Below are 23,717 nucleotides of genomic sequence, written 5' to 3'. Positions count from 1 at the left end.
TGCATTGATGGAGACAAGTAGTAGCCACCTTTAAAAGTTTACCAAAGGTGCAAAGAGCTGGGCTCTAAGGCCCAAACTTTAATTTGGCAATTCTCCGGATGATAATGGACTTAGTTGGGATCTTATATAATTCAATATGGATTCAACCTAGAAGTACTTTACAAGAATCAAATTATGGGCCCAGTCAATTGTCATAAGTTATTATTGTCCATCGAAATGTTGTCATCATTTTCCAAGAGTCTTTTAATGAAGTCTAGTAGTAAAACCGAGTTTCTGATATTTTCAAGCTGCATTCCAACTATGTGAATAGTTTGAAAAAGTTATTGGAGAAGTACTATACAGTAGTTGATCTGTCTTCTGAAAAAAATCAATGGATGGATGATAAATTTTTAACATTCACTATTTTCTTCATGTGATACAAACAATACTTGGGGGTGAAGCATAAAGGTTTCTACGAGTTATTCTTAGAGTTTTTTCAGTGATACTAAACATCTACACTCCTTGCATTTCACTTCCCTGTCCTGCAGCAATTTTGGTATCAGAGTGAGGTTGAGATCATGACTGCATGATCTAGACGGACTTTTAGAGGAAGGTTTTTGACAACCAGCATGATGAAATGCTAATTCAGACGGTGAACCAGCTTCATAGCCTCCACATTCAACTAACCAATGTCGAGACACAAACATCTTCACCCACTAAGGATTCATCACATGTTAAGCAAGGGGGAAAGGTCTCAGGCTTGCATTAAGGAAAACTAGGAGGACCAAGAAGCAATTCAAGCACCATGATACCCTATGTTTGAATCGACTAGAGGATTACTTGAAAGAAGAAATTTAGTTTGTGACATCGTTGGAGATATCTCCAAGAAAGTGAAAATAGAGGTTCATAATTTCCAAGCAAAAGGCAGATCATACTCAATTTATTGATCGGCTAGCTGCAATTGAAGAGTACTTTGTTTAGTATGATGACTGATGACCGAAGAGTGGGATTTGCTAAAATGAAAATTGTGGGTTTAGCGAAATTTTGGTGGACAAGGATGAAGTAGACAGTAGAAGGATGGGGCTACCATGAATCAGCACATGGCAAGAGATGAAGGCTAAGCTATGGTAGAAATATATGCCCCACAAATTAGTAAATGTGATCAGCTCATTAATTAGAGGCAAAACAACATGCATGTTGCTGAGTATATGCAGAAATTTGATTTAAGACAAGAAGTCAAATAATGGAAGGTTCACAGAAAACACTTGCAAGATTTAAGTTGGACTAAGACCCAAAATGAAAAGGGAGTTGCTGTATCAGCCATTATACAGCTTAGAATATGCTTTTCAAGTTGCATTAGATATGGAGGAATATGTGGGATATTCAATCAATAGGGAGCCAGGAGTTACAGCTAGGGAATCTGTGCATAAGCAGTTCAATGACACAAGTTGCAGTATGAGGACAGGATCCAACCACAAGGTATAATCCATCTTCTTCTCAAGTGGCTGATCCTAAGGGTAAGGGCATCAAGTGTTTCAAGCGTCAACAACCTTGCCACATAGCATACAATTGTTCCAAGAAGAACTTACATATTGGCTTGGAGCATGAATGTTGTCTCAGCCTCCACCAATTGAGTACCTCAAACTTCCTATTTAGCCACACCCACAACCATACAAGGTAGCATGGATAAATAACAGGTCTATTTGTTTCTCTTTCTTGTGGTGTTTATAGTGATTCAATTTGGTGCGACGGTGATCCCTATGAAAGTAATACATGTCATTCTTGGTCATCCTCGGCTTTATGACCAAGGTATACATCATTCTAGGAAAGAAAACACTTACAGTTTCAAGAGAAGTTTCGTTGAAACCAGTGACTAATGCTGAAATGCAAAAATACGATATTCCAAAGTCAGCAAAAGTTGCCAAGGGACATGAAGAGTTCTCTTCTTATTCTTTCTAAGAAGTTTTAGAAAGAAAGCAAGGAAAATTGGGTAATATATGTCATGGTGATGAAAGAAGTCAAGAAGACAAATGCTAGCAGCATTTCTTCTATATCTAAGAAGGTCACTGAACTGCTCAATGACTTCTCAAACGTAGCTCCAGCAGATACCTAATGAACTTCCCTCACTATGCAATATTCAGCATGCTATAGACTTTATACCAGGATTCCATTTGTCTAATCTTCCAGCCTATTTAATCCAAGTGAAAATGCAGAGCTTAAAAGACAAGTGGAAGAGCTACTATCCAAGGGACTTATTTGCGAGTGTCTTAAGTCCTTGTGTTATCCTTGCCTTACTAACCCTAAAAATAGATGGCAGTCAATGCATGTTTCTAGACAGCCATGCAATCAACGAGATAACCATCAAATATTGGTTCTCTATTCCTTGGATAAATGGTCTGTTGGATCTAATGGCAGGATCTTATATCTTTTCAAAGATAGATTTGAAGGGTGGGTATCATCAGATAAAGGCCTGGGGATGAGTAGAAGACTGCTTTTAAGATGAAGGATGGTATCTATGGGTGCCTAGTCATGCCTTTTGGCCTCTCAAATGCTCTTAGCACATTCATGTGTTTCATGAATCAAGTACTTCAACCATTTATTGGAAAGTTTCTAGTTGCTTACATTGGTAACATATTAATCTACCGCAAGGCTGAGGATAATCATGTCTTCCATTTGCAACAAGCTATGAGAGTTATTTGGTGAGAAAAACTCTACATAAATTTAAAAAATGTTCCATCATGACCCCTTGTTTCAGCCAAGGGGTCAGAAGTAGACTCTGATAAGGTACAAGCCATCCTAGTTAGCACTATTACAGATCCTGTCACTAATTGTATGAAAAAAAAACCAATTTGTTTGGACTAAGGTAGCAGCAAAGGCTTTTGAAGAGATAAACAAGAGGTTGACTGAAGCACCTGTTTTGCAACTTCTTGAAGTAGCCTGCAATGCATCAAACATAGGAATTGGAGGTGCAATGAGTCAGGAAGGACATTCTATTGCATTTCCAATGAAAAACTGAATGAAGCAAAGCAAAAATACTCAACCTAGACAAGAATTCTATGCTATGGTTCAAGCTTTGCACTATTAGGATCATTATCTGCTTCCAGAGGAGTTTGTTTCATATTCTGATCATGAAGCTCTCAAGTATATCAACTCTCAAACTAAGCTTAATAACCGGAATGTGAAATGGATCTCCTTCTTACAAGAATACACCTTCATTATTAAGCATAAATCAGGAGTTGAGAACAAAGCAACTGATTCTCTTAGCAGAGTGGTGTATATTCTTTCTTCTATGGCTATACAATTTGAGGAATTTGTTTTGTTGAAACAAGATTATCATTCATGGAAGTATTTCAGCATTATATATACTGACCTAGTAGCTAGGAACCTGGGAGCATATCCTGATTTTCTGCTGCATGATGGATATCTTTTCAAGGGGACCCCACTTTGCTTACCTAACACGACTTCATGAACAAGTGAAATAGGAATTGCATTTTGGAGGACCAACTGATCATTTTGGAAGAGATAAAACGATTGGAATGACAGAAAATCAATTTTATTGGCCAAGTTTTGAAAAAAGTAGCTAAGAATGTTACTAAATGCTGCATATACCAACAATCAAAGAGGAGGAAGAAAAATGCAGGACTGAACATGCCACTCTCTATGCCACCTGAGCCATGGCAAAGACCTAGGCATAGACTTTGTACTTGGTTTGCCAAAACCTTTCAGGGGACATGACTCCATATTGTCATGGTAGATTTTTTTTTCTGAAATGGTGCACTTTATCCCATGTTCAAAGACTTTGGATGCTGTCCATGTTGCTAAATTCTTTTTCAAAGAAATTGTTAAGCTTCATGCTTTGCCAAGACTATTGTTTGTCATTAGGATGCAAAGTTTGAGTTATTTTCAGAGAAGTTTATGGAAGAAGTTGAACATAAAGCTAAGTTTTCTAGTACTTTTCACCCTTAAACTGATGGCTAAACAAAAGTTGTTAACCAAAGTTTGGGTGATCTACTTCGTTGCCAAGGTGGCAAACATGTTACTAAGTGGCAGCAAATTCTTCCAATGGCTGACTTGACATACAACAGTTTTGTCAACAGACCTACAAGTTGCAGCCCCTTTGAGATCATGACTACTTTGCTTCTTAGGAAGCCTATTGATAAAACCAATGGAGGCATGATCAAGTGTTCAAGTCGATGCTTTTGGTAAACATATACATGATATACATGATGATGTCTGGAAAATTGCTCTTAGTAATGAGAATTACAAGGCACATGCTGATTTGAATAGGAAGTCTACTGATTTTAACACAAGAGTATGGTTTTAAAAACCGGACTGGATCAGCCAGTCCGACCGTCGGCCGATCACGGTTTTGGTCCGATCCAGTCAATTAAACCAAAAATAGGTTGAACCGGGATTGAACCGGCGGTCCGACTGGTGAACCGGACGATTCCCTCCGAACCGAATGGTTCAATTAATTTTTCTTTTTTTCTTTTCAGCATCAAAACGACGTTGTTTTGGAGGATATAAAACCTCCTTCCAAGCCCTCCCTCTCCAAACTGTAGCAGCTGCCGTTGCCTCCAGCCCGCCCCCAACACGCCGTGATAGGCTCCCACCGTCGGCCGTTTCACTATGCAAAATCTCCCTCCACCGGCCGTAACACTGTCGCCTCTTCTCCATCGTGCCGTTGCAAGTCGGCAAGCCAACCCTTGCCGCTGTAAGCCCCCTCCGGCCAGTTGTAAACCACTCCCCCCCCGGCCTGTGCAGTGGCAGTAGCTGCTCCAACGTTTGATTTTTATTTTTTAAAATTTATTTTTTATGTTTTATTACTTTTATATTTATTATTTAATGTGTTATTTTTATTTTTTTATCACAATTTTGATAGATATTATAAAAATTTAGATAGAATTTATTATTTTTTTAATTTTAATAATATATAAAATAATAAAATATAAATTTATGACGTCACCAGTTCGACCGCAATTCAACCGCTAGTCCGACCAGTGAACTGTGAACCGATAACTTTTTCAGTTCAATAACCGGTCCGATTTTGAAAACATTGCACAAGAGATACAATTATGGCAAGGATAAGGCCTAAAAAAAATCCTAAAGGCGCATACAAGAAATTTGACTCAAAGAATAATTGACCCATACAAAGTGCTCAAGAAAATTAGCTCCAATGCTTATATTCTTTATTTGTTAGAAAATATAGGCATTAGTAACATCTTCAACATTGAGGGCCTAACCTTATGTTCTAATCCTAAAGATGCTACAACAAATGGTCCAAATGCTCACCCACAACCAGCCCTTCAAATGAAGGAAGAAATTGAAGACGTTACTAATCACCAAATTGTTTCAACAAGAGGATGGTTGTATCAAAAGTATCTCATCAAATGGATAGGCAAGCCAATTTCAAACTCCATATGGATTGAAGATAGAGAATTTTAACACTTGAATCATGACCTTGATGAGAGATTTCATGCATTTAATTTATCAAGGTTGAGTTTTCCTAAGCCAAGGGGAGTTGATGGAAACAAGTGGCAGCCACCTTTAAAAGCTTACCAAAGGCGCAAAGGAATGGGCTTTAACTCTAAGGTCCAAACTTTAATTTGGCATTCTTAGGATGAAAATAAGCTTAGCTAGGATCTTATATAATTTAATATGGATTCATCCTAGTAGACATTCTTAACTTCTAATATTTTCAAGCTATGTTACTACCATGTGAATAGTTCCAAGAAGTTAACAAGTCTTTGGAGAAGTTCTATATAGCAGTCAATCTATCTTCTAAAAAAAATCAATGAATGAATGATAAAATTTCTAACCTCCACTATTTTCTTTGTGTGACACAAACAACAACTAGGTGTGAAGCCTAAAGGTTTCTAGGAGTGATTCCTAGGATTCTTTTTTTTTTTTTTTTTGATAAGTAAGCACAGAATATATTGATAAGAGGCCAAAAAGCCACACGTATACAAGGAGTATACAATCTAGCTAAGCCTTACAACCAAAAAAGAAAACAAAAGAACCCCACCAGCCCTTATGTGGAGGCTATCCACTCCAAGGAGCCTATAAGAGACAGCGACCTCTCTCCACTATACATTCTCGCCCAACACCATAAATTACAGACAAATGAATTTTTTTATTTCTGAATATCTATCACCCCCTCCCCCTAAAAGCAAGCCTATTTCTTTCCCTCCAAAGGGTCCAAAAGATGTACAACGGTATAGACTTCCATATCTTTTTCCTTTTTTTCCCTACAAAAGGTTTCCTCCAGCTTAATAAGACCTCCTTTACAGTTTCTGGAAAGACCCACTGAACACCAACCAAAGCACATATCATATCCCATAGGACTTTTGCCACTATACAATGTATGAGAATGTGATTTACAGTTTCCTCTTCGCAGCCACACAAGAAACACCGATTAGGGAGATGCCACCCTCTTTTCTGAAGCCTATCTAGCGTAAGCACCTTGCCCCAAGTAGCCTCCCATGCAAAAAACAGAATTTTTGTTGGAACTTTATCCACCCAAATGTTGTTCTTCGGAAAATTGTTAGCCACGGTATTTACCACCAAGTTGTAGGCTTCTTTTACTTTAAACTGTCTGTTTCTTCCCCCTTTCCAAAAAGCAACATCCTCTTCTAAATTAGGATTGTACCCCCTCAAAGTATGAAGCAAATTACCTACCATATCCACCTCCCAATCATTGAAGCCCCTCACAAACCTTAAATCCCAATCTCCTTGGCCCACATTCTGATCCCACATTTCTTCTACTGTGCCATTCCTGTGAGCAGCCATCCCATAAAGGTGAGGAAACCTTTGGGACAACACTGTACACCCGCACCAAAGATCATTCCAAAATCTGATTCTGGTACCATTCCCCATAGTAAAAGCCATATTTTCCCAACACCAATCTTTTTCCTTCATAATTTCCTTCCAAACCCCTACTCCAAACGTCCCATTAGCCTTTTTGGTCATCCAACCAAATCCCTCTTGCCCATATTTCGCCAAAAGCACTTGTTTCCACAGATTTTCCTTTTCACAAGCAAACCTCCAAATCCATTTTCCCAACAAAGCTTTGTTTAACGGGATTAGCTTCCTTAAGCCAAGCCCCCCCTTTTCCTTCTCCGTACACACAACCTCCCAATTAACAAGGTGCACTTTCCTTTCTAAGTTTCCTCCTCCTCAAAGAAAATCCCTTTGCAATTTTTCTAACCTTCGCGCAACCGACTTAGGCATACGGAAGAGAGACATTTGATACAATGGCATACTAGCCATCGTGCTCTTAATGAGAATAAGTCTCCCACCTTTGGAAATATATTGACGTTTCCAATGCGCAAGTCTTCTTCTCATCTTCTCTTCCACCCCATCCCACACGGCGGTACTCTTGTTAGGAGCCCCCAATGGCAGCCCGAAATACACAGAAGGCATAGAGCCCACCTTGCAGCCCAATTCCGCTGCCATCTCCTCCATCTCTTCCACCTCGCCAATTGGGATTATTTCACTTTTATCCAAATTGATCCTTAACCCTGAAGCGGCTTCAAACCCAAATTGATCATTCCTAGGGTTCTTGTAGTGATACTAAACATCTATCCTCCTTGCATTTCACTTCCATCATGCATATTATTAGCTTAATACAGATCATTGGACCATTTCCTATCAGGTTAAGTTTTTGGGTAATAGCTAGTTGAATATGATAGCAAAGCTCTGGACCTTAAGAAATCTCTAGTTTGAGCCTCTCGGTCTGTTTGTTTGTCTAGGATTATTGTCTCTCTCCACTAGCGGTGGGGGAGGATGTTAGCTTAATATACATTGTTGGTCCATTCCCTAATAACTTGAACTTCTAGGGTACACTTGGTATACAAGAATATGGAATGGGAATGGAAAATCCATTCCTTTTCCCATTCATTACTGTGTTTGGATTACTTACTAGAAATGGAAATAGGAATAAAAAATCATTATCATGGAAACCAAAACCCACTCTTATAAAAATTTTGATTCCTTTCTTCCACATGGTATTCCAATTCACCTTCATTCCTATTCCTGCAAACCAAACTATCCTTGCAGTAGCTGGTATTTTAGCAAATAGCCAAAGTAAAAAAGAAAAATAAGAAACTGGAAAAAACTAATGATTTTTCTAGTTTCTTCAAGCAACACAATAGCGACACAAAGGTTTACAGCATTACGTCCAGAACTGATTTCATCTCTCAAAAAATATTTAGAAAGGGATGTTGTAAAATTGAGAGCTATGATCAAAGCAAATATTCTAACACCAAAAAATAAAGATAAAAATAAAAATAAATAAAAAATAAAAAATAAAAATAACAACCTTTGCAGGACATTGGTTTCATAAAAAGGAAACTACTGTAATATCATCAACAGAAAACATGTAGCAGTCAAATATTATAAACTAATCAATTATCTTGGCAGTAGGAAGTTACTAAAACTTTCAAACATCACCTGAGCACTATGTAAACTTGAATTCAGGAATTCAAAACCAAACTGTATACAACAAAAATTCTTCCAAACAACATTGTCATAATAATCTACCTGACAATAAGTGTATATGCAAATGCAAGAAAGGAGACGGTCAAGTGCGGCTCCTCCCAGCGCCTAAGTTTTTCAAAATTCTTGGCAGTGACAGTCAAAGGAAGTATAAGTTCCTGCACAAATGCAAAAATCCGATATTAACTAGTAATTTCATTATTGAAACAAACATTAGAAATATAACTTCAATCCCTCTAGAGAAGAATCAACTCATATAGTTTCTTAAAATGGTAAATTTCACTCATCTCCCCTAAGGTTTGAAGTAAATACACCTAGCCACCAGTAATTTGAAATTTCATCAAATACCTCCACTTTGCTTCTTATTTGTGTTTTTTGCTCACCTCCCTTTAATTCAAAATAAGGGAGGTATTTGATCAAATTTCAAACTCATGGTGGCTAAGTATATTTAGCCCAAACCTCAAAGGAGGCGAGTGAAATTTATCCTTTCTTAAAATCATGCTTAGTTGAAATATTTGAACCAGTGCGGCAGTTTATCAAAGATGCATCAAAGTGATGATAATATGGGATTCAACGGAAAGTTTTGCACTAGAAACACTTAATGAAAAAACTAAACAACAACAAAAAAGGGAAAAAGAAAAGAAATTAGGATTGAAAATAAAAATAAATGAAATGACGGCCCAACCTTGAAAAGGTCAATGTTGCTGGGTATCCCTTTAAGCATTGCTGCATCAATTGTGGCTTGTGTTTTCTCAACCACTTGGTATTTATGTTTGCATGTTACCGCTGCCCTTTCTACAAGAGTAGTATCAGCCACGACAAGATTTTTACTTAATACAACCCCTTGTTTTATTGACGCATTCTTCCAGAAAGCTATAGAGGAACTAGAAACCCAAGATGCAGATCTCATCCACTTCCTGAAGTAGACACTTCCATCTATGTCAAATACATGGTTACTACTTTCAAACACATCATCAGAAGACCTTGATCCTCGATCTGGTAGATAGCCTGCCTCCTTAAATTTTGTGACTAACTGTCCACCCCAATAATTAACAGCTAGAGTTTGCAACACAATGTCTCCATAGGGTGCATTTTGCAAATATGAGAACTGAACAAGTTTAATTGGATCATCCAACAACTTCCGGATAAATTGAAGGGCCTGAAGTCTAGCAATACTGTTCATTGCACCGGTGATAGCCCTTTCCTTCCCTTTGTGAGCACCATACACATGAAATACAGATTGATCACCATCCTCTGCTCCATACTCATTTATGAACTTGTATAAAGCAATAACTTCATTAATAAATGCATACCAGACATCTCGTCTCATTTCACCTCCTAAGTCCACAAATTCCAGCACCCATGTTTCGGACCTGAATATAAATATATGATAGAGATGTGAATTTTGTAAATCAAGTCAAAGATGCAAATGAAGACAGATGATCCTCAACCATGTGAACCAAAGCAAATAACCTAAGTCCATTACCATTAGTTACTAGAAGCTTTATGTTACATAGATTTACAAATTTTCTCAATAAGGAACAAAAGTAACTGTTTACATTCAAGAGTTCCAGGAGAAAAAATATGTTTACAGAAAAAAAAAAATGAATTGAATGCTGAAACACAATTACATAGTACCAATATGAGCTTTCAGGTCAGTTAATGGCGGGCATTCATCTTGCTGCATCCATCTGATTAACCAAGCTTTCCAATTCAAAAGTTCCTTGTGACTACTTTTTTGTTTGTCAATGCAATATTAATTTTTCACCAATTTACGAGTCGTGTAATTTCACATCTGAATGCAGTATTCTAGGACACACATCCTTGATTAAATGGAATGCAGTTTCAATATGTTATTATGAATAATTCCAACTTTTTCTAGACAAAAAGGAGGCATTTACCTAGTGCGAATATGATGCAATAATGAATTTTTTTAATATAGATAAATCGCTTTCCATCATAGGGAAAACACATGATTTGGGATAGTTGTCCACAACTAATGTAAAATACCCCTGATTTTTTTTTCAAGGTACTGTGGTCAAAGAGCAGACTGGACTTGAGAATATTTTATTTTAAGGGCGAGTTTTTCCACCAAAAATTGTTGGTTGTAAATGGTAATATTCAGAAAATGTGAGAACATTTTCAATGTTTTATCCCTTGGTAAACCTTTTATGATAAACAAACCCAAAACCAAATTTTAGGTTTTCCACAATTTAGTAGATCCTTTTCTTTTGAAATAATCCAACCTTAGGATGCGGTTTAATGTTTTTAAATAAATGGTTTTTATAGTAGAAAACCATTTCAATGGGTTCTTAATTTAATCAAGGGACTGAGAGATTTTAAGGACATTTTCTGGAAACTTCTAAGCTAAGGTTTGCACATTATAAAGATAAGTGAGGGGCATTAAAGATTAGTCACAGAAGAGTAGAAAGCCCTGAAAAACTATAGAACTCCAAACCATTTTTTTGTTAAAGCACCACCTCACAGAGAGAGAGAGAGAGAGAGAGAGAGAGAGAGAGAGAGAAGGTGGAAGATGAAAAAGGAAGAGATTTTTTCTCTTAGTCTCCAAGGTTTAAGGTAAGGGATCAAAATATCGTTTTTTTTTCCTTGTATTTTGAACAGTGGTGGAGGCAAGGCATGCCCTGGAGGGCATATGCCCCCTGCCTCCTCCCTCTGGGAAAAAGGAATAAAAGAAAAAACAATTGTGCATAAAGGGGGATTTGATCCCTTTCTCAAATATGAGGAATGAAATGAATTCCTTAGTTACCATTAGGCTATACATGCAATTTGTTCAATTTTTGCCCCCGCTGAATTTTTATTTTATTTTTATTTTGATAGACTCTCCCACTGAAATTAATACCCAGATCTTGCCCCGCCTCAACCCATTTGTTGGTTCCTCCACTGATTTTGAACCTAGAGTTTTGAAACCTTAAAGATTTAATGAGGGACGAATAAACCATACGATTGTTAAAGACCTTCATGATAATGGTTAATACACCTTCTTATTGGAAAGGAACCCTATTTTTGAAAAACCTGAAAATACTGGATCATAGGCTTAGAATAATAAATTCTGAAAATGGGGCTTAGACGTAAGATTGAATAAATAAGCATAAGTTTAAGCCCGTGATTTTGAATCATTTGAATGGATTGAGGCTTAGAAATTATGCAAAAGGACTCTAGGTTGATAGTTCAGCCAATACAGAACTTAGAAACACCCATATTCAAATTTGGGATCTCATCTTTCTTGTACTTTTGACTAAGATGATATGATGAGCTTGTTTCAACTCAACTAGAGAAAAACAATGAACACAGATAACAATGGAATACCACCTGGATTCTAAATATCCGCTCAAAAAACTTTAATCTAATGTACATCAACCAGCATAAAATCTTTCTTAAACATAAGGCTAATCCTTCAAAATCCAGTGAATTGAGAGAAAAACTCAAGGCTACAAGACAACTACGAATTATGACCTGTTGGCATGCCACTTGTTTTTACATTATCCACAATTAACCATATACGTCCTTAATGATGGAAACATATTTGTTTGGAATGCAGTGTTAGGAGAATTCTCTCACATGATGCCCAAGTGTTCCTTTGCATTGTGATTTCTTTAATTATTCTCAGTCCCATCTTTTCTGGCACAATGTTATTGTATGAGAGAATGTCAACTAACAAAATTAACCACACAGAGAAGGAAAACAAAGCATGCAGTATCAGACATGCAAATTTTTGTGAGTTATATATGAGTGCATCCATACAATAAAGATCCTAAATGAACCATGCCTCAAGTTGCCATTTAGAGACGTGTTTTGAGAAGCTCACTCACCCAGGACCAGAGGAAACAGAAACGGCAGAGTCAAAAAGAAGGGATCCAAAAGGTCCAACTTTTGTTTTCTGCACTTGTAAACCATTTCTTGTAAGATCCAATCTTCTAGTATCTTGCTGCCCTACTAATCCAACAGCCTACAATGCATGTGGAATACTCGTTAATGCCACTTTAAATATATTATTTCATATGCACAATATAATATACTTAAGCTAATATGGATAACACCTTGACCATATACTAAGACAACCATACAGAACATACTATTCCTGCACATTTTGTTTCTTCTTCTTCTTCCATTTTTTTTTTTCTTTCTTTTTGAAGTTTGTACTAAAATAAAATAAAATAACTATTTTAAACATTTTTTAACAGAAACAATCATTTTAGAAAAGGACTTTCCAATATTATTTTTATAAACTTTGACTTGGTTCTATACTTAGTGCCCAATATGGGTTAAATTTCAGTTGCTTCAGAACTGGAATTAATTCAAGAAGTTTTGTGAAGTTTTATAGGAATTCAAATAATCATCATAGAACAACACATGGAATGCAATAGACCCAGCTCTAGTCGAACCAACCTTAAGTCATGATATCTTAAGGAAAGCAAGTTAGCTTGACATATATTATTGTCTCATTCCATAATAGCTTAAACTTTTTAAGTAACTGGTAGTTTCGTGATGAGAACTCAAAACATTGCATTATTGAGTTCCCATCGATACCTCTCAATGACTTTCAGTTATCAATACATTCCTTTCAGCCATATTTTATGCTTAGCCCCATTCTCGTTTGTCTAATAGGCTTTTGGTAGTTTTTGTAGTGTTTCTAGAGGATTAAATAAGCTCTTGGTTCGGATGGAGGAACGAATTGGGGAATAGAAAAAGAAGAATTATGGGAAATGCAAAGTGCTGGAGAGCAGGAAATGTAAGTTGGAGCGCCAGGAAAAGAACTGGATAACCAGCTTTTGGAAAACCAGGAATAAGCTTTGAAGAACCAACAGCAACAGTGTTAATGCCAGAGAGTTAAAAGAGGAAATAGAGTGCAGAGCTGAATTATGGTGTAATGCCCCTGGCACTGGTCATGTGTAGATCAAGCATAGAAGGCCCAGCAGCAGAACAGAGAAGAGGTTTGCATGCAGTGGCTGGCCATATATAGCATTGACATGATGTACATCAAATTCAATGGATTTGGTTCGTCTAAGAGGGGGATAGCCTTGTGGCAAGCTGCAAACATCGCTCTTATTCGGATTGTGTGGAGGGAAAGAAATGCGAGGATTTTTGAGGATAAAGCAAGGAATTCAGAGTTTCTATGGGACTCTATTGTTTTCCTTGCTTCTCTTTGGGCTTATTGTTCCAAGGTTTTTAAGGGGACTCCCCTTAATGCATTACATCTTGATTGGATAGCAGCGTGTACTCCATAAGGAGTGGTCTTTTTAGTGTTTGCTTGTTTTCAGTGTATTTTTCTTTAGCTTAGCTTTCTTTGGCAAGAGGATTCCTCATCCTTCTTTTGTAATTATTTTTATCTATCAATAAATCTTTGTGTCGTTTCCAATCAAAAAATATATAGCATTGACATATACAGGATTGGAGAACTGAATTAGACCCTTTGGTAGTCCTTGATTATCCCAGTACTGACGAAGGAGCACATCATGGCAGTTCTCCCCATGCTCGTTCAACTCCACACCTTGAAAAAGTCTCAACAAAAGTTGTTCGCAGAAGAAGCACTGTCATCCCAGTGCTCACTTATTGCACTGGAGAACAGTCGGGGTTCCAAAATGTGAAGCTGGTCCTTTGCACTGAAATTGATATTTTTCTTGTAAGTTATCACATGGCAGTGTATACACAATTTGAGAGATTCTCCTTGCTATAGCTGAAAAATCGACAATTTAGGAAGTTTTATGCATTCCCCTTTAGCTCAGGGATCAAGCTGTGAGTGGAAGAAAGGAAGAGAGAAGAAAACAACTCCTCACTTAATTAGACTAGAAACATTTTACAGGGTATAAATACACAATCTGTACAGCTATTAGAGAAAAAACTAATTAATATACATCTATACAATCCTTAAAATTACTCAATTATTTGTGCCCATCATATATACATAAAACATTGACTAAACCATATTCTATGAATACGGACAGATTCTATGTTGCTCTTGCTAACACTCCCCATCAAGCTGGTGATAGATGTCATGCATTCCCAGCTTGCCAATTATAGATTCAAACATGATGTTTGAGATTCCTTTTGTAAAGACATCTGTGAGTTGTTGCTTAGTTGTTACAAAAAGCGTGGAAATCTATCTACTCTCAATTTTTTCTTTGATGAAATGTCTATCTACCTCAATATGTTTAGTATGATCATGTTAAACTGGACTATAAGTAATACCAATTGCAACTTTACCATCATAAGACTTCAATTTAAACTCTTTTGAGTAGTCCTTTAATTTCCTTGATTCATAGTCCAAAATTCAGCTTCAGCACTGGATCTTACCTCAGTGGTCTGTTTCTTGCTTCTCCATGTAACAAGATTACCTCTAACAAAAGTGCAATATCCCATTTGACCTTCTATCCACAAGAAAACCAACCCAATTTGCATCCATATAAACTTCTATTTGAAGGTGACAAGAGTCCTTTCCAAAAATAACCTTTAAATACTTCAAGATTCTTTGAACCATGTCCACGTGACATTCCAATGAAGAATGCATTAACTAACTTACCATACTTACGGCATAAGCTATGTTTGGTCTTATATGGGATAGGTAAATCAATTTTCCCACCAGCCTCTAGCTTCTTCCTTTCTTAATGGAATTTCTTTCTATAATAAACCCCAATTTGTGGTTAAGATCAATGGGTGTCTAGCATCTTCCTTTCCATAATGGAATTTCTTAATGGATGGTGCAGCTGTATGCACAACTATGTTCGAGCTACAGCTGTGTTAGAGTTATGTTACAGCTATTGTGATATAGTTATTTCCTATTCTTATTTTTGTTTCCTGAATTTATGAGAGACTTTCTCCTAAAATCAAGGATTAGATTTCTTCTTCTAAAGTAATGATCTCAGCCATTCATGTATAAATATCAATACAAGAATCAGTTTGAAAGAGGTGAGAAAAATAAAAAGAAGTATTTTTTTCTCTCCCTCAAATTTCTTCATTTTCTATTTTTTTTAAGAATCAGTATCCCAGTTTTGTAGGGATTTAGTTGACTCTTGTTAGCCTGTATATTTTTCCATGTACAATGGCAAATTAATCAATAACATTCCCATATTTTCACATGGTATTAGAGCCAAATTTGGCTCCTTGGGATATTTTCTTTTCAACCTTCATTGCTGAATATTTTTTTCTCTAGGTGTTTGCTGTCTCAATCATTGAAACTGCTGCAGTACCCAATCTTCCTCCGTCTTTTCGAGGCAAAACAGAGTACCTTGAAGCCATATATTCTTATTTATTTTTGCCTTCATTGCCCATTTTTTTTTTTTTTTTTTTGATAGGTAAACACACAAAATATATAAATTATAAAAAAGGAAGCCCGGAGGACAACCCAAGGCATACAGGAATTATATAGTAGGCACCATAAGGCAAAGAAGAACAAAAAGGAGGGGAAACAAAAACCTCACCCGCCCTCACCTAAAACCCAACCAATCAAAAAAGTTGATTAAAGGTAGAGATCCAGCATCTATATACAACTTTGTCCAAAACCAAAAACTACACACAAAATAATACTTCAACCAATGAATTGAAAACTCTTCATTGTCAAACGTCATCCTATTTCTTTCCTTCCACACCGTCCAAAAAAGGCATAAAGGAACCAGCTTCCAAGCTTTTTTGCGCTTTTTGCCAACAAAGGACCCATACCATCCAAGAAGAGTCTCCCTTACCGAGCAAGGGAGAACCCAAGTCACCTCAAAGAGAGCAAATAATAACTCCCACAAAACCCTAGTCTTCGAGCAGTGGATTAAGATGTGATTAGTAGACTCCTCTTTGGCTAGACAAAAGAAACATCTATTAGCTAGGGTCCAATCCCTCCTCTTAAGCTGATCCAATGTAAAAACTTTCCCCCACAAGGCTTCCTAAGCAAAAAAAAAAACCACTTTGAGAGGAACATAAGGACTCCAAATGATGTTACTTGGAAACCAGACTGTATTTCCCGACTCTACTGCACTGTAGAGAGACTTAACTAGGAAAATCCCACTTTTTGTCTTATTCCATACCACCCTATCCTCCCATTTTGTGCTAACCCTCTTCCCTTGAATTGTCATGAGCAACCGTTCCACCAAAACCACCTCCCAATCATTGAAAGCCCTAGAAAAACGAGAACCCCAACTCCCCCCCTCAACCGAAGGGTCCCAAACCTCCAACACCCACTCCTCTTTCAAAACCGCCAAAGCAAACAAAGAGGGGAAAGAGTTGCAAAAAGCCTCAGCACCACACCATGAATCCTTCCAAAATCTAACTCTTCTACCATTACCCACGGAAAACACAATGTTGTTGCTCAACAAAGAACCTTCCTTCCTAATCTCCTTCCATAACCCCACTCCAAATCCCTCTCTTCCTTCACAGGTATACCACCCCCCTTCTTCCACCCCATACTTCCTACTAATAACTTGTTTCCAAAGAGCTTCCCTTTCTACCATTAAGCGCCAACTCCATTTACCCAAAAGGGCTCTATTAAGTGTAGAAAGGCATCCAACACCCAAACCACCCTTCCTTTTATCCGAGCATACAACCGCCCATTTAGCAAAATGAGTCTTCCACTCCAAAGCCCCCCCACCCCAAAGGAAATCCCTTTGGATTTACTCAAATCTCAATCTAACCGATCTAGGCATACGCAGAATAGACATATGGTAAATAGGCATGCTGGACAAAGTGTTTTGAATGAGAGTGAGTCTCCCTCCTTTAGATATATATTGTCTCTTCCACATAGTTAATCTCCTCCGAAACCTCTCCTCCATCCCGTCCCAAGCAGCTAATTTGTGTGGGGCACCCAAAGGGTGCCCTAAGTACGAGGAAGGAAGCGTCCCCACCTTACACCCAAGCTCAAGGGTCAACTCCTCCAAACTGTCCACCCTCCCCACTGGTAGGATCTCACTTTTGTCCAAATTAATTCTTAAACCAGAGATGGCTTCAAACCACATTAACACCCAACTTAGGTGAGTCAGTTGTTCCTCAAAGGCTTCACAAAAAATCAGCATATCATCAGCATGCAGTAGATGGGTGAGTTGAACTCCCTCACCACCCTTCCTTTTAACCCTGCAACCTGTCAAATAGCCCCCACTAACTGCTCTCTTAATCAAATAGGATAAGGCTTCCATTCCTATCACAAAAAGATAGGGCGAAAGAGGGTTCCCTTGTCTCAACCCCCTTGAGCTGTTGAAAAATCCTGTCAGCGTGTCATTAACCAAAATAGAGAAAGTTCTTGTAGAAATACACCACTTAACCCATCCTACCCATTTCTCTCCGAACCCCATTTTCTGCAACACCTGGAGCAGGAAATCCCATTTTAGGTGGTCATAAGCCTTTTCTAAGTCAAGCTTGCACAACACCTCGCACTCATTGCTTTTCAGTAGAAAATCTATAGCCTCATTAGCAATTAACACTACATCCAGAATTTGCCTCCTCTCAACAAAAGCATTTTGAGACGAGGATACCACCTTACCCACCACTTTCTTCAACCTATTAGCTAACACCTTTGCTAGCAACTTGCACAGCCCTCCCACCAAACTGATAGGTCTGAAATCTCTCAGGTCCTCAACACCACCCTTTTTTGGAACCAAAACCAAAGAAGTAGAATTCAGACTTCTAACAAACCTCGTGAAATTCTCGGAAAAAACCCATCACCTCCTCCTTCACAAATTCCCAACTAGACTGCCAGAAAGCTAGGGAATAACCATTCGACCCCGAAGCTTTGTTCCCGCTTAGATCAAAGAGAGTAAAGACTACCTCTTCATCAGAGAAAGCCTCCTCTAGCCTAGCTGCCTCTTCCCCTACTAATCTCTTGAATACCAGTCCATCCAAGCTTGGACACCAGTCATCAGAATCCGACAATAGGTGTTGGAAAGCACTAACAACACCCCCCTATATTTCATGCTCCTCACCTAACCATGTTCCGTTAATTTTAATCTTGGTCAGGTTACTCCTTCTATGAAAATTCGCCATCCTATGGAAAAAACCCGTATTCCTATCACCTTCCTTCAGCCACACTTCTTTAGATTTTTGCCTCCAAGAGGACCCATTTCTTCAATTCCTCTCTTGCCTCCTTCCTAGCCTCCACCTCCTCCACAAATAAGGCACTAGACCTTTCCTAATTATCCCATAAATTCACTTATTGTAACGCCAAGCTCTTGTTAACCTCCACCTTCCCAAACACCTCCTTATTCCAGGTTTTCAAATTACTCTTTACGGCCTTCAACTTTGCTACTAGAATGAAACTGCAAGAGCCCTTGAAATTAAACCCTTGCCACCAGCCTTTCAACAGATCCTTAAACCCCTCCTTCAACCACATATTCTCAAAACCAAAAGGAATAGGGTCTCTCCTCATCCCTCCCCCATCTAGTAGAATAGGGTAGTGATCAAGCACTAGTCTAGAAAGAGTGCTTTGCACCACCCCACTAAAATGACTCTCCTAATCCTCAAACACCAAAAAGCGATCCAATCTTGACATTGTTTGCCCATTTAGCCCACCATTCCAAGTAAACGAACCCCCCCTGTAAGAGAAGGTCTCTCAATGCCAACTCATCAATCACCTTCAAGAATCTTCTTAATGCCTTCATTGCCAATTGCAAAGTTTTTTTCTTTCAGCCTGAAAACTCTCATGTTTGCCTTATTTTCCTTGGCCTTCATTACCCATAATTTTTTCTCTCTCTTTTCCCTCACAACATCATCATGTTTGATGCAACTAAGGTGCCTAACACATCCGATATTCAAGTGACAGAGACACCAAGCATAGTTTCAGTCGAAGATTTGCAAAATATCCAACTAAGTTATCGGTTGAATGGAAAAAACTACTTGAAGAGGTCTCAATTTGTTCGAACCTTTCTAAAAGGGAAGGGCAAATTGAGTCATATGCTTGGAAAGGGCCCAAAACTCGGGGATCTGAAGTTCGACACCTAGGATGAAGATGATTTTATGGTAATGTCTTGGCTATGGAATTTGATGATGCTTGAAGTAAGTGATACCTATATAGTGAACTCTTGTATGGTGAATTCAAATCGAATTATTGTAATAGTGTTGTTTTCAGGTAGTCACAGTGAGATTTCTTAGCTTTGTATAGTGAATTGTTGTCTTCAACTCAAATATACGAGCAACATTTCCTTTCTTGGAATATGTCAGAGTTATCGCATCCCAAACTTCTTTTCCAGTAGAAAGGAATAGGAAACGTTAGTGATCTCAAATTGCACAAAGTTGATTAACCATGAGATGACCTAGAAATTTTCAGCTTCCCATTATTTGAAAAAGAGATCTAAGATTTTTGGTTCTTTAATGGTACCATGCAATTAAATCATCTTCCCAAGAAATCCTACCATTCAGTTTGTCAAAAGTAATATGTAGGATTAGATTATCATGTGATGGATCCATACGCTGCTGAGTTGTTTCAGTAGGAGGTTTTTTAGAAATTTATTATTTTTTTTTTATAGGTAAAAGCAATTGTATTAAAAGCGCCTAAAATGCACCTAAAACATACACGATGTATACAAAGCCAAAAAAAGGGGAGGGATTCAAAAAAAAACAACACCCTCGCCTCACTTACAGCCCAGCTAATCAATAAAATCAAATAAAGGCAAAGTGCTAGACCATAAATGCACCCTGACCCACTCCAAAAACATGTACATGAAGGAACGTAAAATAGCATGGTCTGTCAAGTCTGAATCTTCAAAGGCTCTTTGATTTCTCTCCTTCCAAAGGGTCCAAAATAAGCATAAAGGAGCTACTCTCCACGCCTTCTTTCTTTTCTTCCCAACAAAGGATCCCTACCAGCTAAGAAGGGCATCCTTTATTGAGAAAGGCATTACCCATTGGACATTAAAAAGAGCAAGGATGAGGTGCCACAACAAGGTCGCCTTTGGATAGTGGAGAAGGATATGGTTTGCTGACTCCTCTTCACCTTTACACAAATAACATTTGCTTGGACAACACCAACCCCTCCTTTTTAGTTGATCTAGAGTTAAAAAAATTTCTCAAACTGATTTCCAAGCAAAAAAACCACGCAATACCTAACGGGAAGCCTCTTGGAGAGCACCCTACTAGGGAGGAGTAAAAGGACTTCACCGTAAAGGTACCTCCCTTTGTTAACCACCAAGCCATGACATCCTCAACACCACTTCTAATCACTTGTCCTTGCAACCTAATAAGTAACTCTTCCACCTCTCCCAATTCCCAATCATTTATCTGTCTTATGAACACCCAGTTCCAACAACCCCCTTTCCCAACCTACTCCCACATCTAGTTTACCTAAGCTTCTCGATCAATGGCAATTGAAAACAACACTAGGAAAGCCATTGCCAGAGGATCCTCCTCACACCACCTATCTTTCCAAAACCTCACCCTCCTACCATTTCCTACCCTAAAACCAACCCTATTATTGAATTCCTCCCACCCATTTCAGTTTGCCTTCCAAAGACTCACCCTATAACCTTCCCTCAAAACTCTAGAACACCATCCTCCTTCTTCCTCTCCATACTTCCCTACAATCACCAACTTCCACATAGCCTCATTCTCATAAGCAAATCTCTAGCTCCATTTTCCAAGGAGGGTTTTATTCAAAGTGGACAACTTTCTAATCCTCAAACCTCCATCCTTTTTATCCAAGCCAATTAATGACCAATTCATTAAACAGGGCCTTCTTTGGAGCTCTCCTTCCCCCCAAAGGAAATCTCTTTGAAGTTTTTCCAATCTAAAGCTCACCTTACGTGGGATTACAAATAAAGACATCTAGTAGATTGGTAGGCTAGATAAAGTGCTCTTAATTAAAGTAAATCTCCCTCTTTTCGATAAATACTATCTTTTCCACAAGTCTTTTCTGAAATCTTTCCTCTACTACATCCCAAACTGGTATAGACTTGAAGGAAGTACCCAAAGGTAGGCCCAAATAAGTAGAAAGGAGAGAGCCCACTTTACACCCCACCACCCCAACTGACTCTTCTGCATTAGAAACCTTAACTGACTCTTCTGATTAATGGAGAAAGTGCTTCCATTGCTAAAATAAAGAGAAAAGGGGAAAGAGGATCTCCCTGTCTTAGGCCTCTAGAACTTTAAAAGAAACCTGTAGGGGTCCCATTAATCAAAACTAAAAACCGAGTTGAGGATATGCACCACTTCATCCACCTTACCTATTTTGCCCTAAAGCCCATTTTTTCAATGACTGCTAATAAGAATCCCTAGTTCACATGGTCATAGGCCTTTTCGATATCCATTTTGCAGATGACCCTCCTTTCTTAGCTTTTCAACCTTGAGTCTAGCACCTCATTTGCTATAAGGACTACATCCAAGATTTGTCTTCCCACCACAAAAGCATGTTGGGAGTTTGAAATCACTCTCCCAACAACTCTTTTTAGCCTATTAGCCAAAATGCTAGCTGGAATCTTATAGAGGCTCCCCACCAAACTGATGGAAAGTCCCTCAAATCCTCTACACCCCCTTTCTTAGGAATGAGCACAATAAAAGTGGCATTAAGGCTTCTCTCGAAGTTACCTAGATCATGAAACTAAACAAAGAAATAACTTCATTTTTTACAATATCCCAACAAGATTGCCAAAAGGCTAAAGAAAAACCATTCAGACCAGGAGCTTTGTCTCCACTCAAGCTAGCAAGAACCGCAAATAGGCAGAAAAAAAAAAAAAGAAGGAATAAAAAGGTGATGAAAGGAACAGTGGCAATGAAGGTAAAAAAAATTGCTAGGAAAGGATTAGAATATTCTTCCAAGCTCTGATATGGTGAGACTATATGAGTGGAAGAAAGGAAGACAGAAGAAACTGATTCCTCACTTATTTAGATCAGAAAAGTTTGACAGGCTATAAATACATAATCTGTACAGCTATTAGAGGAAAGAAAAAGTCTAATATACAACTATTCAATCCTATAATGACTTCATGATCTACTCTCTAGCAAATATATACAAAACATTGACTAAACCAGATTCTATGAATCTGGACAGCTTCTATAAATCTAGACAAATTCCATGAATTCTATGTTGCTCCTGATAACATAAGCAGTATGGTTTTCTTGTTCTCTGCAGCTTTTCCTTTACCTTACTTGGTCTTCTTCAATTCAATTTCAATTTCAATTTCTATTTCATCTAGTGTTGTCTAAAGCAAAAGGTGATGTTGAGACAATAAGAATCCTTTTAGCCTAAGGCAAAAGGCAAAAAACAAGGCTATCGCCTAACTATGGGAAGGTGATAGGATTTCCCCTCACCTTGACCTGAGAGGTTTAGACACTTGTAAAAACGGAAGGTCCAAAATCCAGAAAACTATGGAAAACACAACCATTAGGGGCTGTGTAGCTGAAGAAGCTACTCAGAAGTGAATTACATGGTGAATACCAATGGATCCTAAGTCTTGACTTTTTTTTGTTGATTGGAGTTTCTTAATCTTCATTTTTCTTTATTGTTAGTTTGATATACCCCACCTTCTCTAACCAAATTGAAAATAGAATTTGCTTTGCTGACCTTAAACTACACATCACTCTACCTTCTCCATTCTTAGATTTCACTAGATCATAACAATCCCCAAGGTGTGATTCCTAACTAAGTCCAGATCCTACAAATCTTAAATAATCCTTGTGCTTCAGAATTTGACCAACCTTACAAAGCCAAGTTGCAAGCATTTCATATGATATCAAACTCTTTATTCCAATAGTTCTAGAGTTGGAACCTATCTATCTTGTCCCTCCATGTGTAGCTTAGACCAGACACAATGAAGTAGCTTGATATACATTTTCATTTAATTCCCTAATAACAAAAACTTCTAGGATATCTAATAGTTTCACAAAACAAGTGAGGCTCTTGTAGGGTAACTAAAGTTAAGCTTGTTCACACCAGTAATTATTTTATTTTTTTTTATAGACAAAGGCAAATTGAATTAAGAAGACGCCAAAAGAGGGGGCACACCCAACGTACACAGGCAGTATACAAAAAGAGGTTCCCCAAGCTTTGGTTTGACAACTCTTCATCTTGGAACGTTCTTCGGTTTCGCTCTCCCCAAATACACCAAAAAAGACAAATAGGTGTCAATCTCCAAACTACTTTCCTCTTCTTCCCTAGTCCCTTAACTTTCCATTCCAGAAAAAGATTTCTCACTGAACCCGGGTACACCCACACCAGTCCAAAAGATGATAGCAGCAGAGTTCATAACTCCCTTGTCTTACCACAATGAATCAAAACATGGTCCATCAATTCCTCACTATCTTTACAAAGATTGCACCTATTG

General features: G+C 38.0%; 1 protein-coding gene across 7 annotated transcripts in view; it reads right to left on the bottom strand.

The window, feature by feature from the left end:
- The window catches only part of LOC100248070 (uncharacterized), a 37,957-nt gene that overhangs the window by 2,181 nt on the left and 12,059 nt on the right, over positions 1–23,717 (bottom strand). For all 7 annotated transcript variants that reach the window (XR_002031294.2, XR_002031295.1, XM_002273262.5 and 4 more), the window contains 3 exons: positions 12,306–12,442; positions 9,161–9,848; positions 8,521–8,633 (listed from right to left, as the gene is read on the bottom strand). Coding sequence is in view for 5 of the 7 variants with exons in the window: in XM_002273262.5 (XP_002273298.2) it covers positions 8,521–8,633; positions 9,161–9,848; positions 12,306–12,442 (938 nt within the window). In the remaining 2 variants the exon portion in view is untranslated. The remainder of the gene's footprint in view (positions 1–8,520; positions 8,634–9,160; positions 9,849–12,305; positions 12,443–23,717) is intronic.

The sequence above is a fragment of the Vitis vinifera genome, chromosome 12 (genome assembly GCF_030704535.1).
Source record: "Vitis vinifera cultivar Pinot Noir 40024 chromosome 12, ASM3070453v1".
Lineage (NCBI taxonomy): Eukaryota > Viridiplantae > Streptophyta > Magnoliopsida > Vitales > Vitaceae > Vitis > Vitis vinifera.
This window is presented reverse-complemented; position numbering and strand designations above follow the sequence as displayed.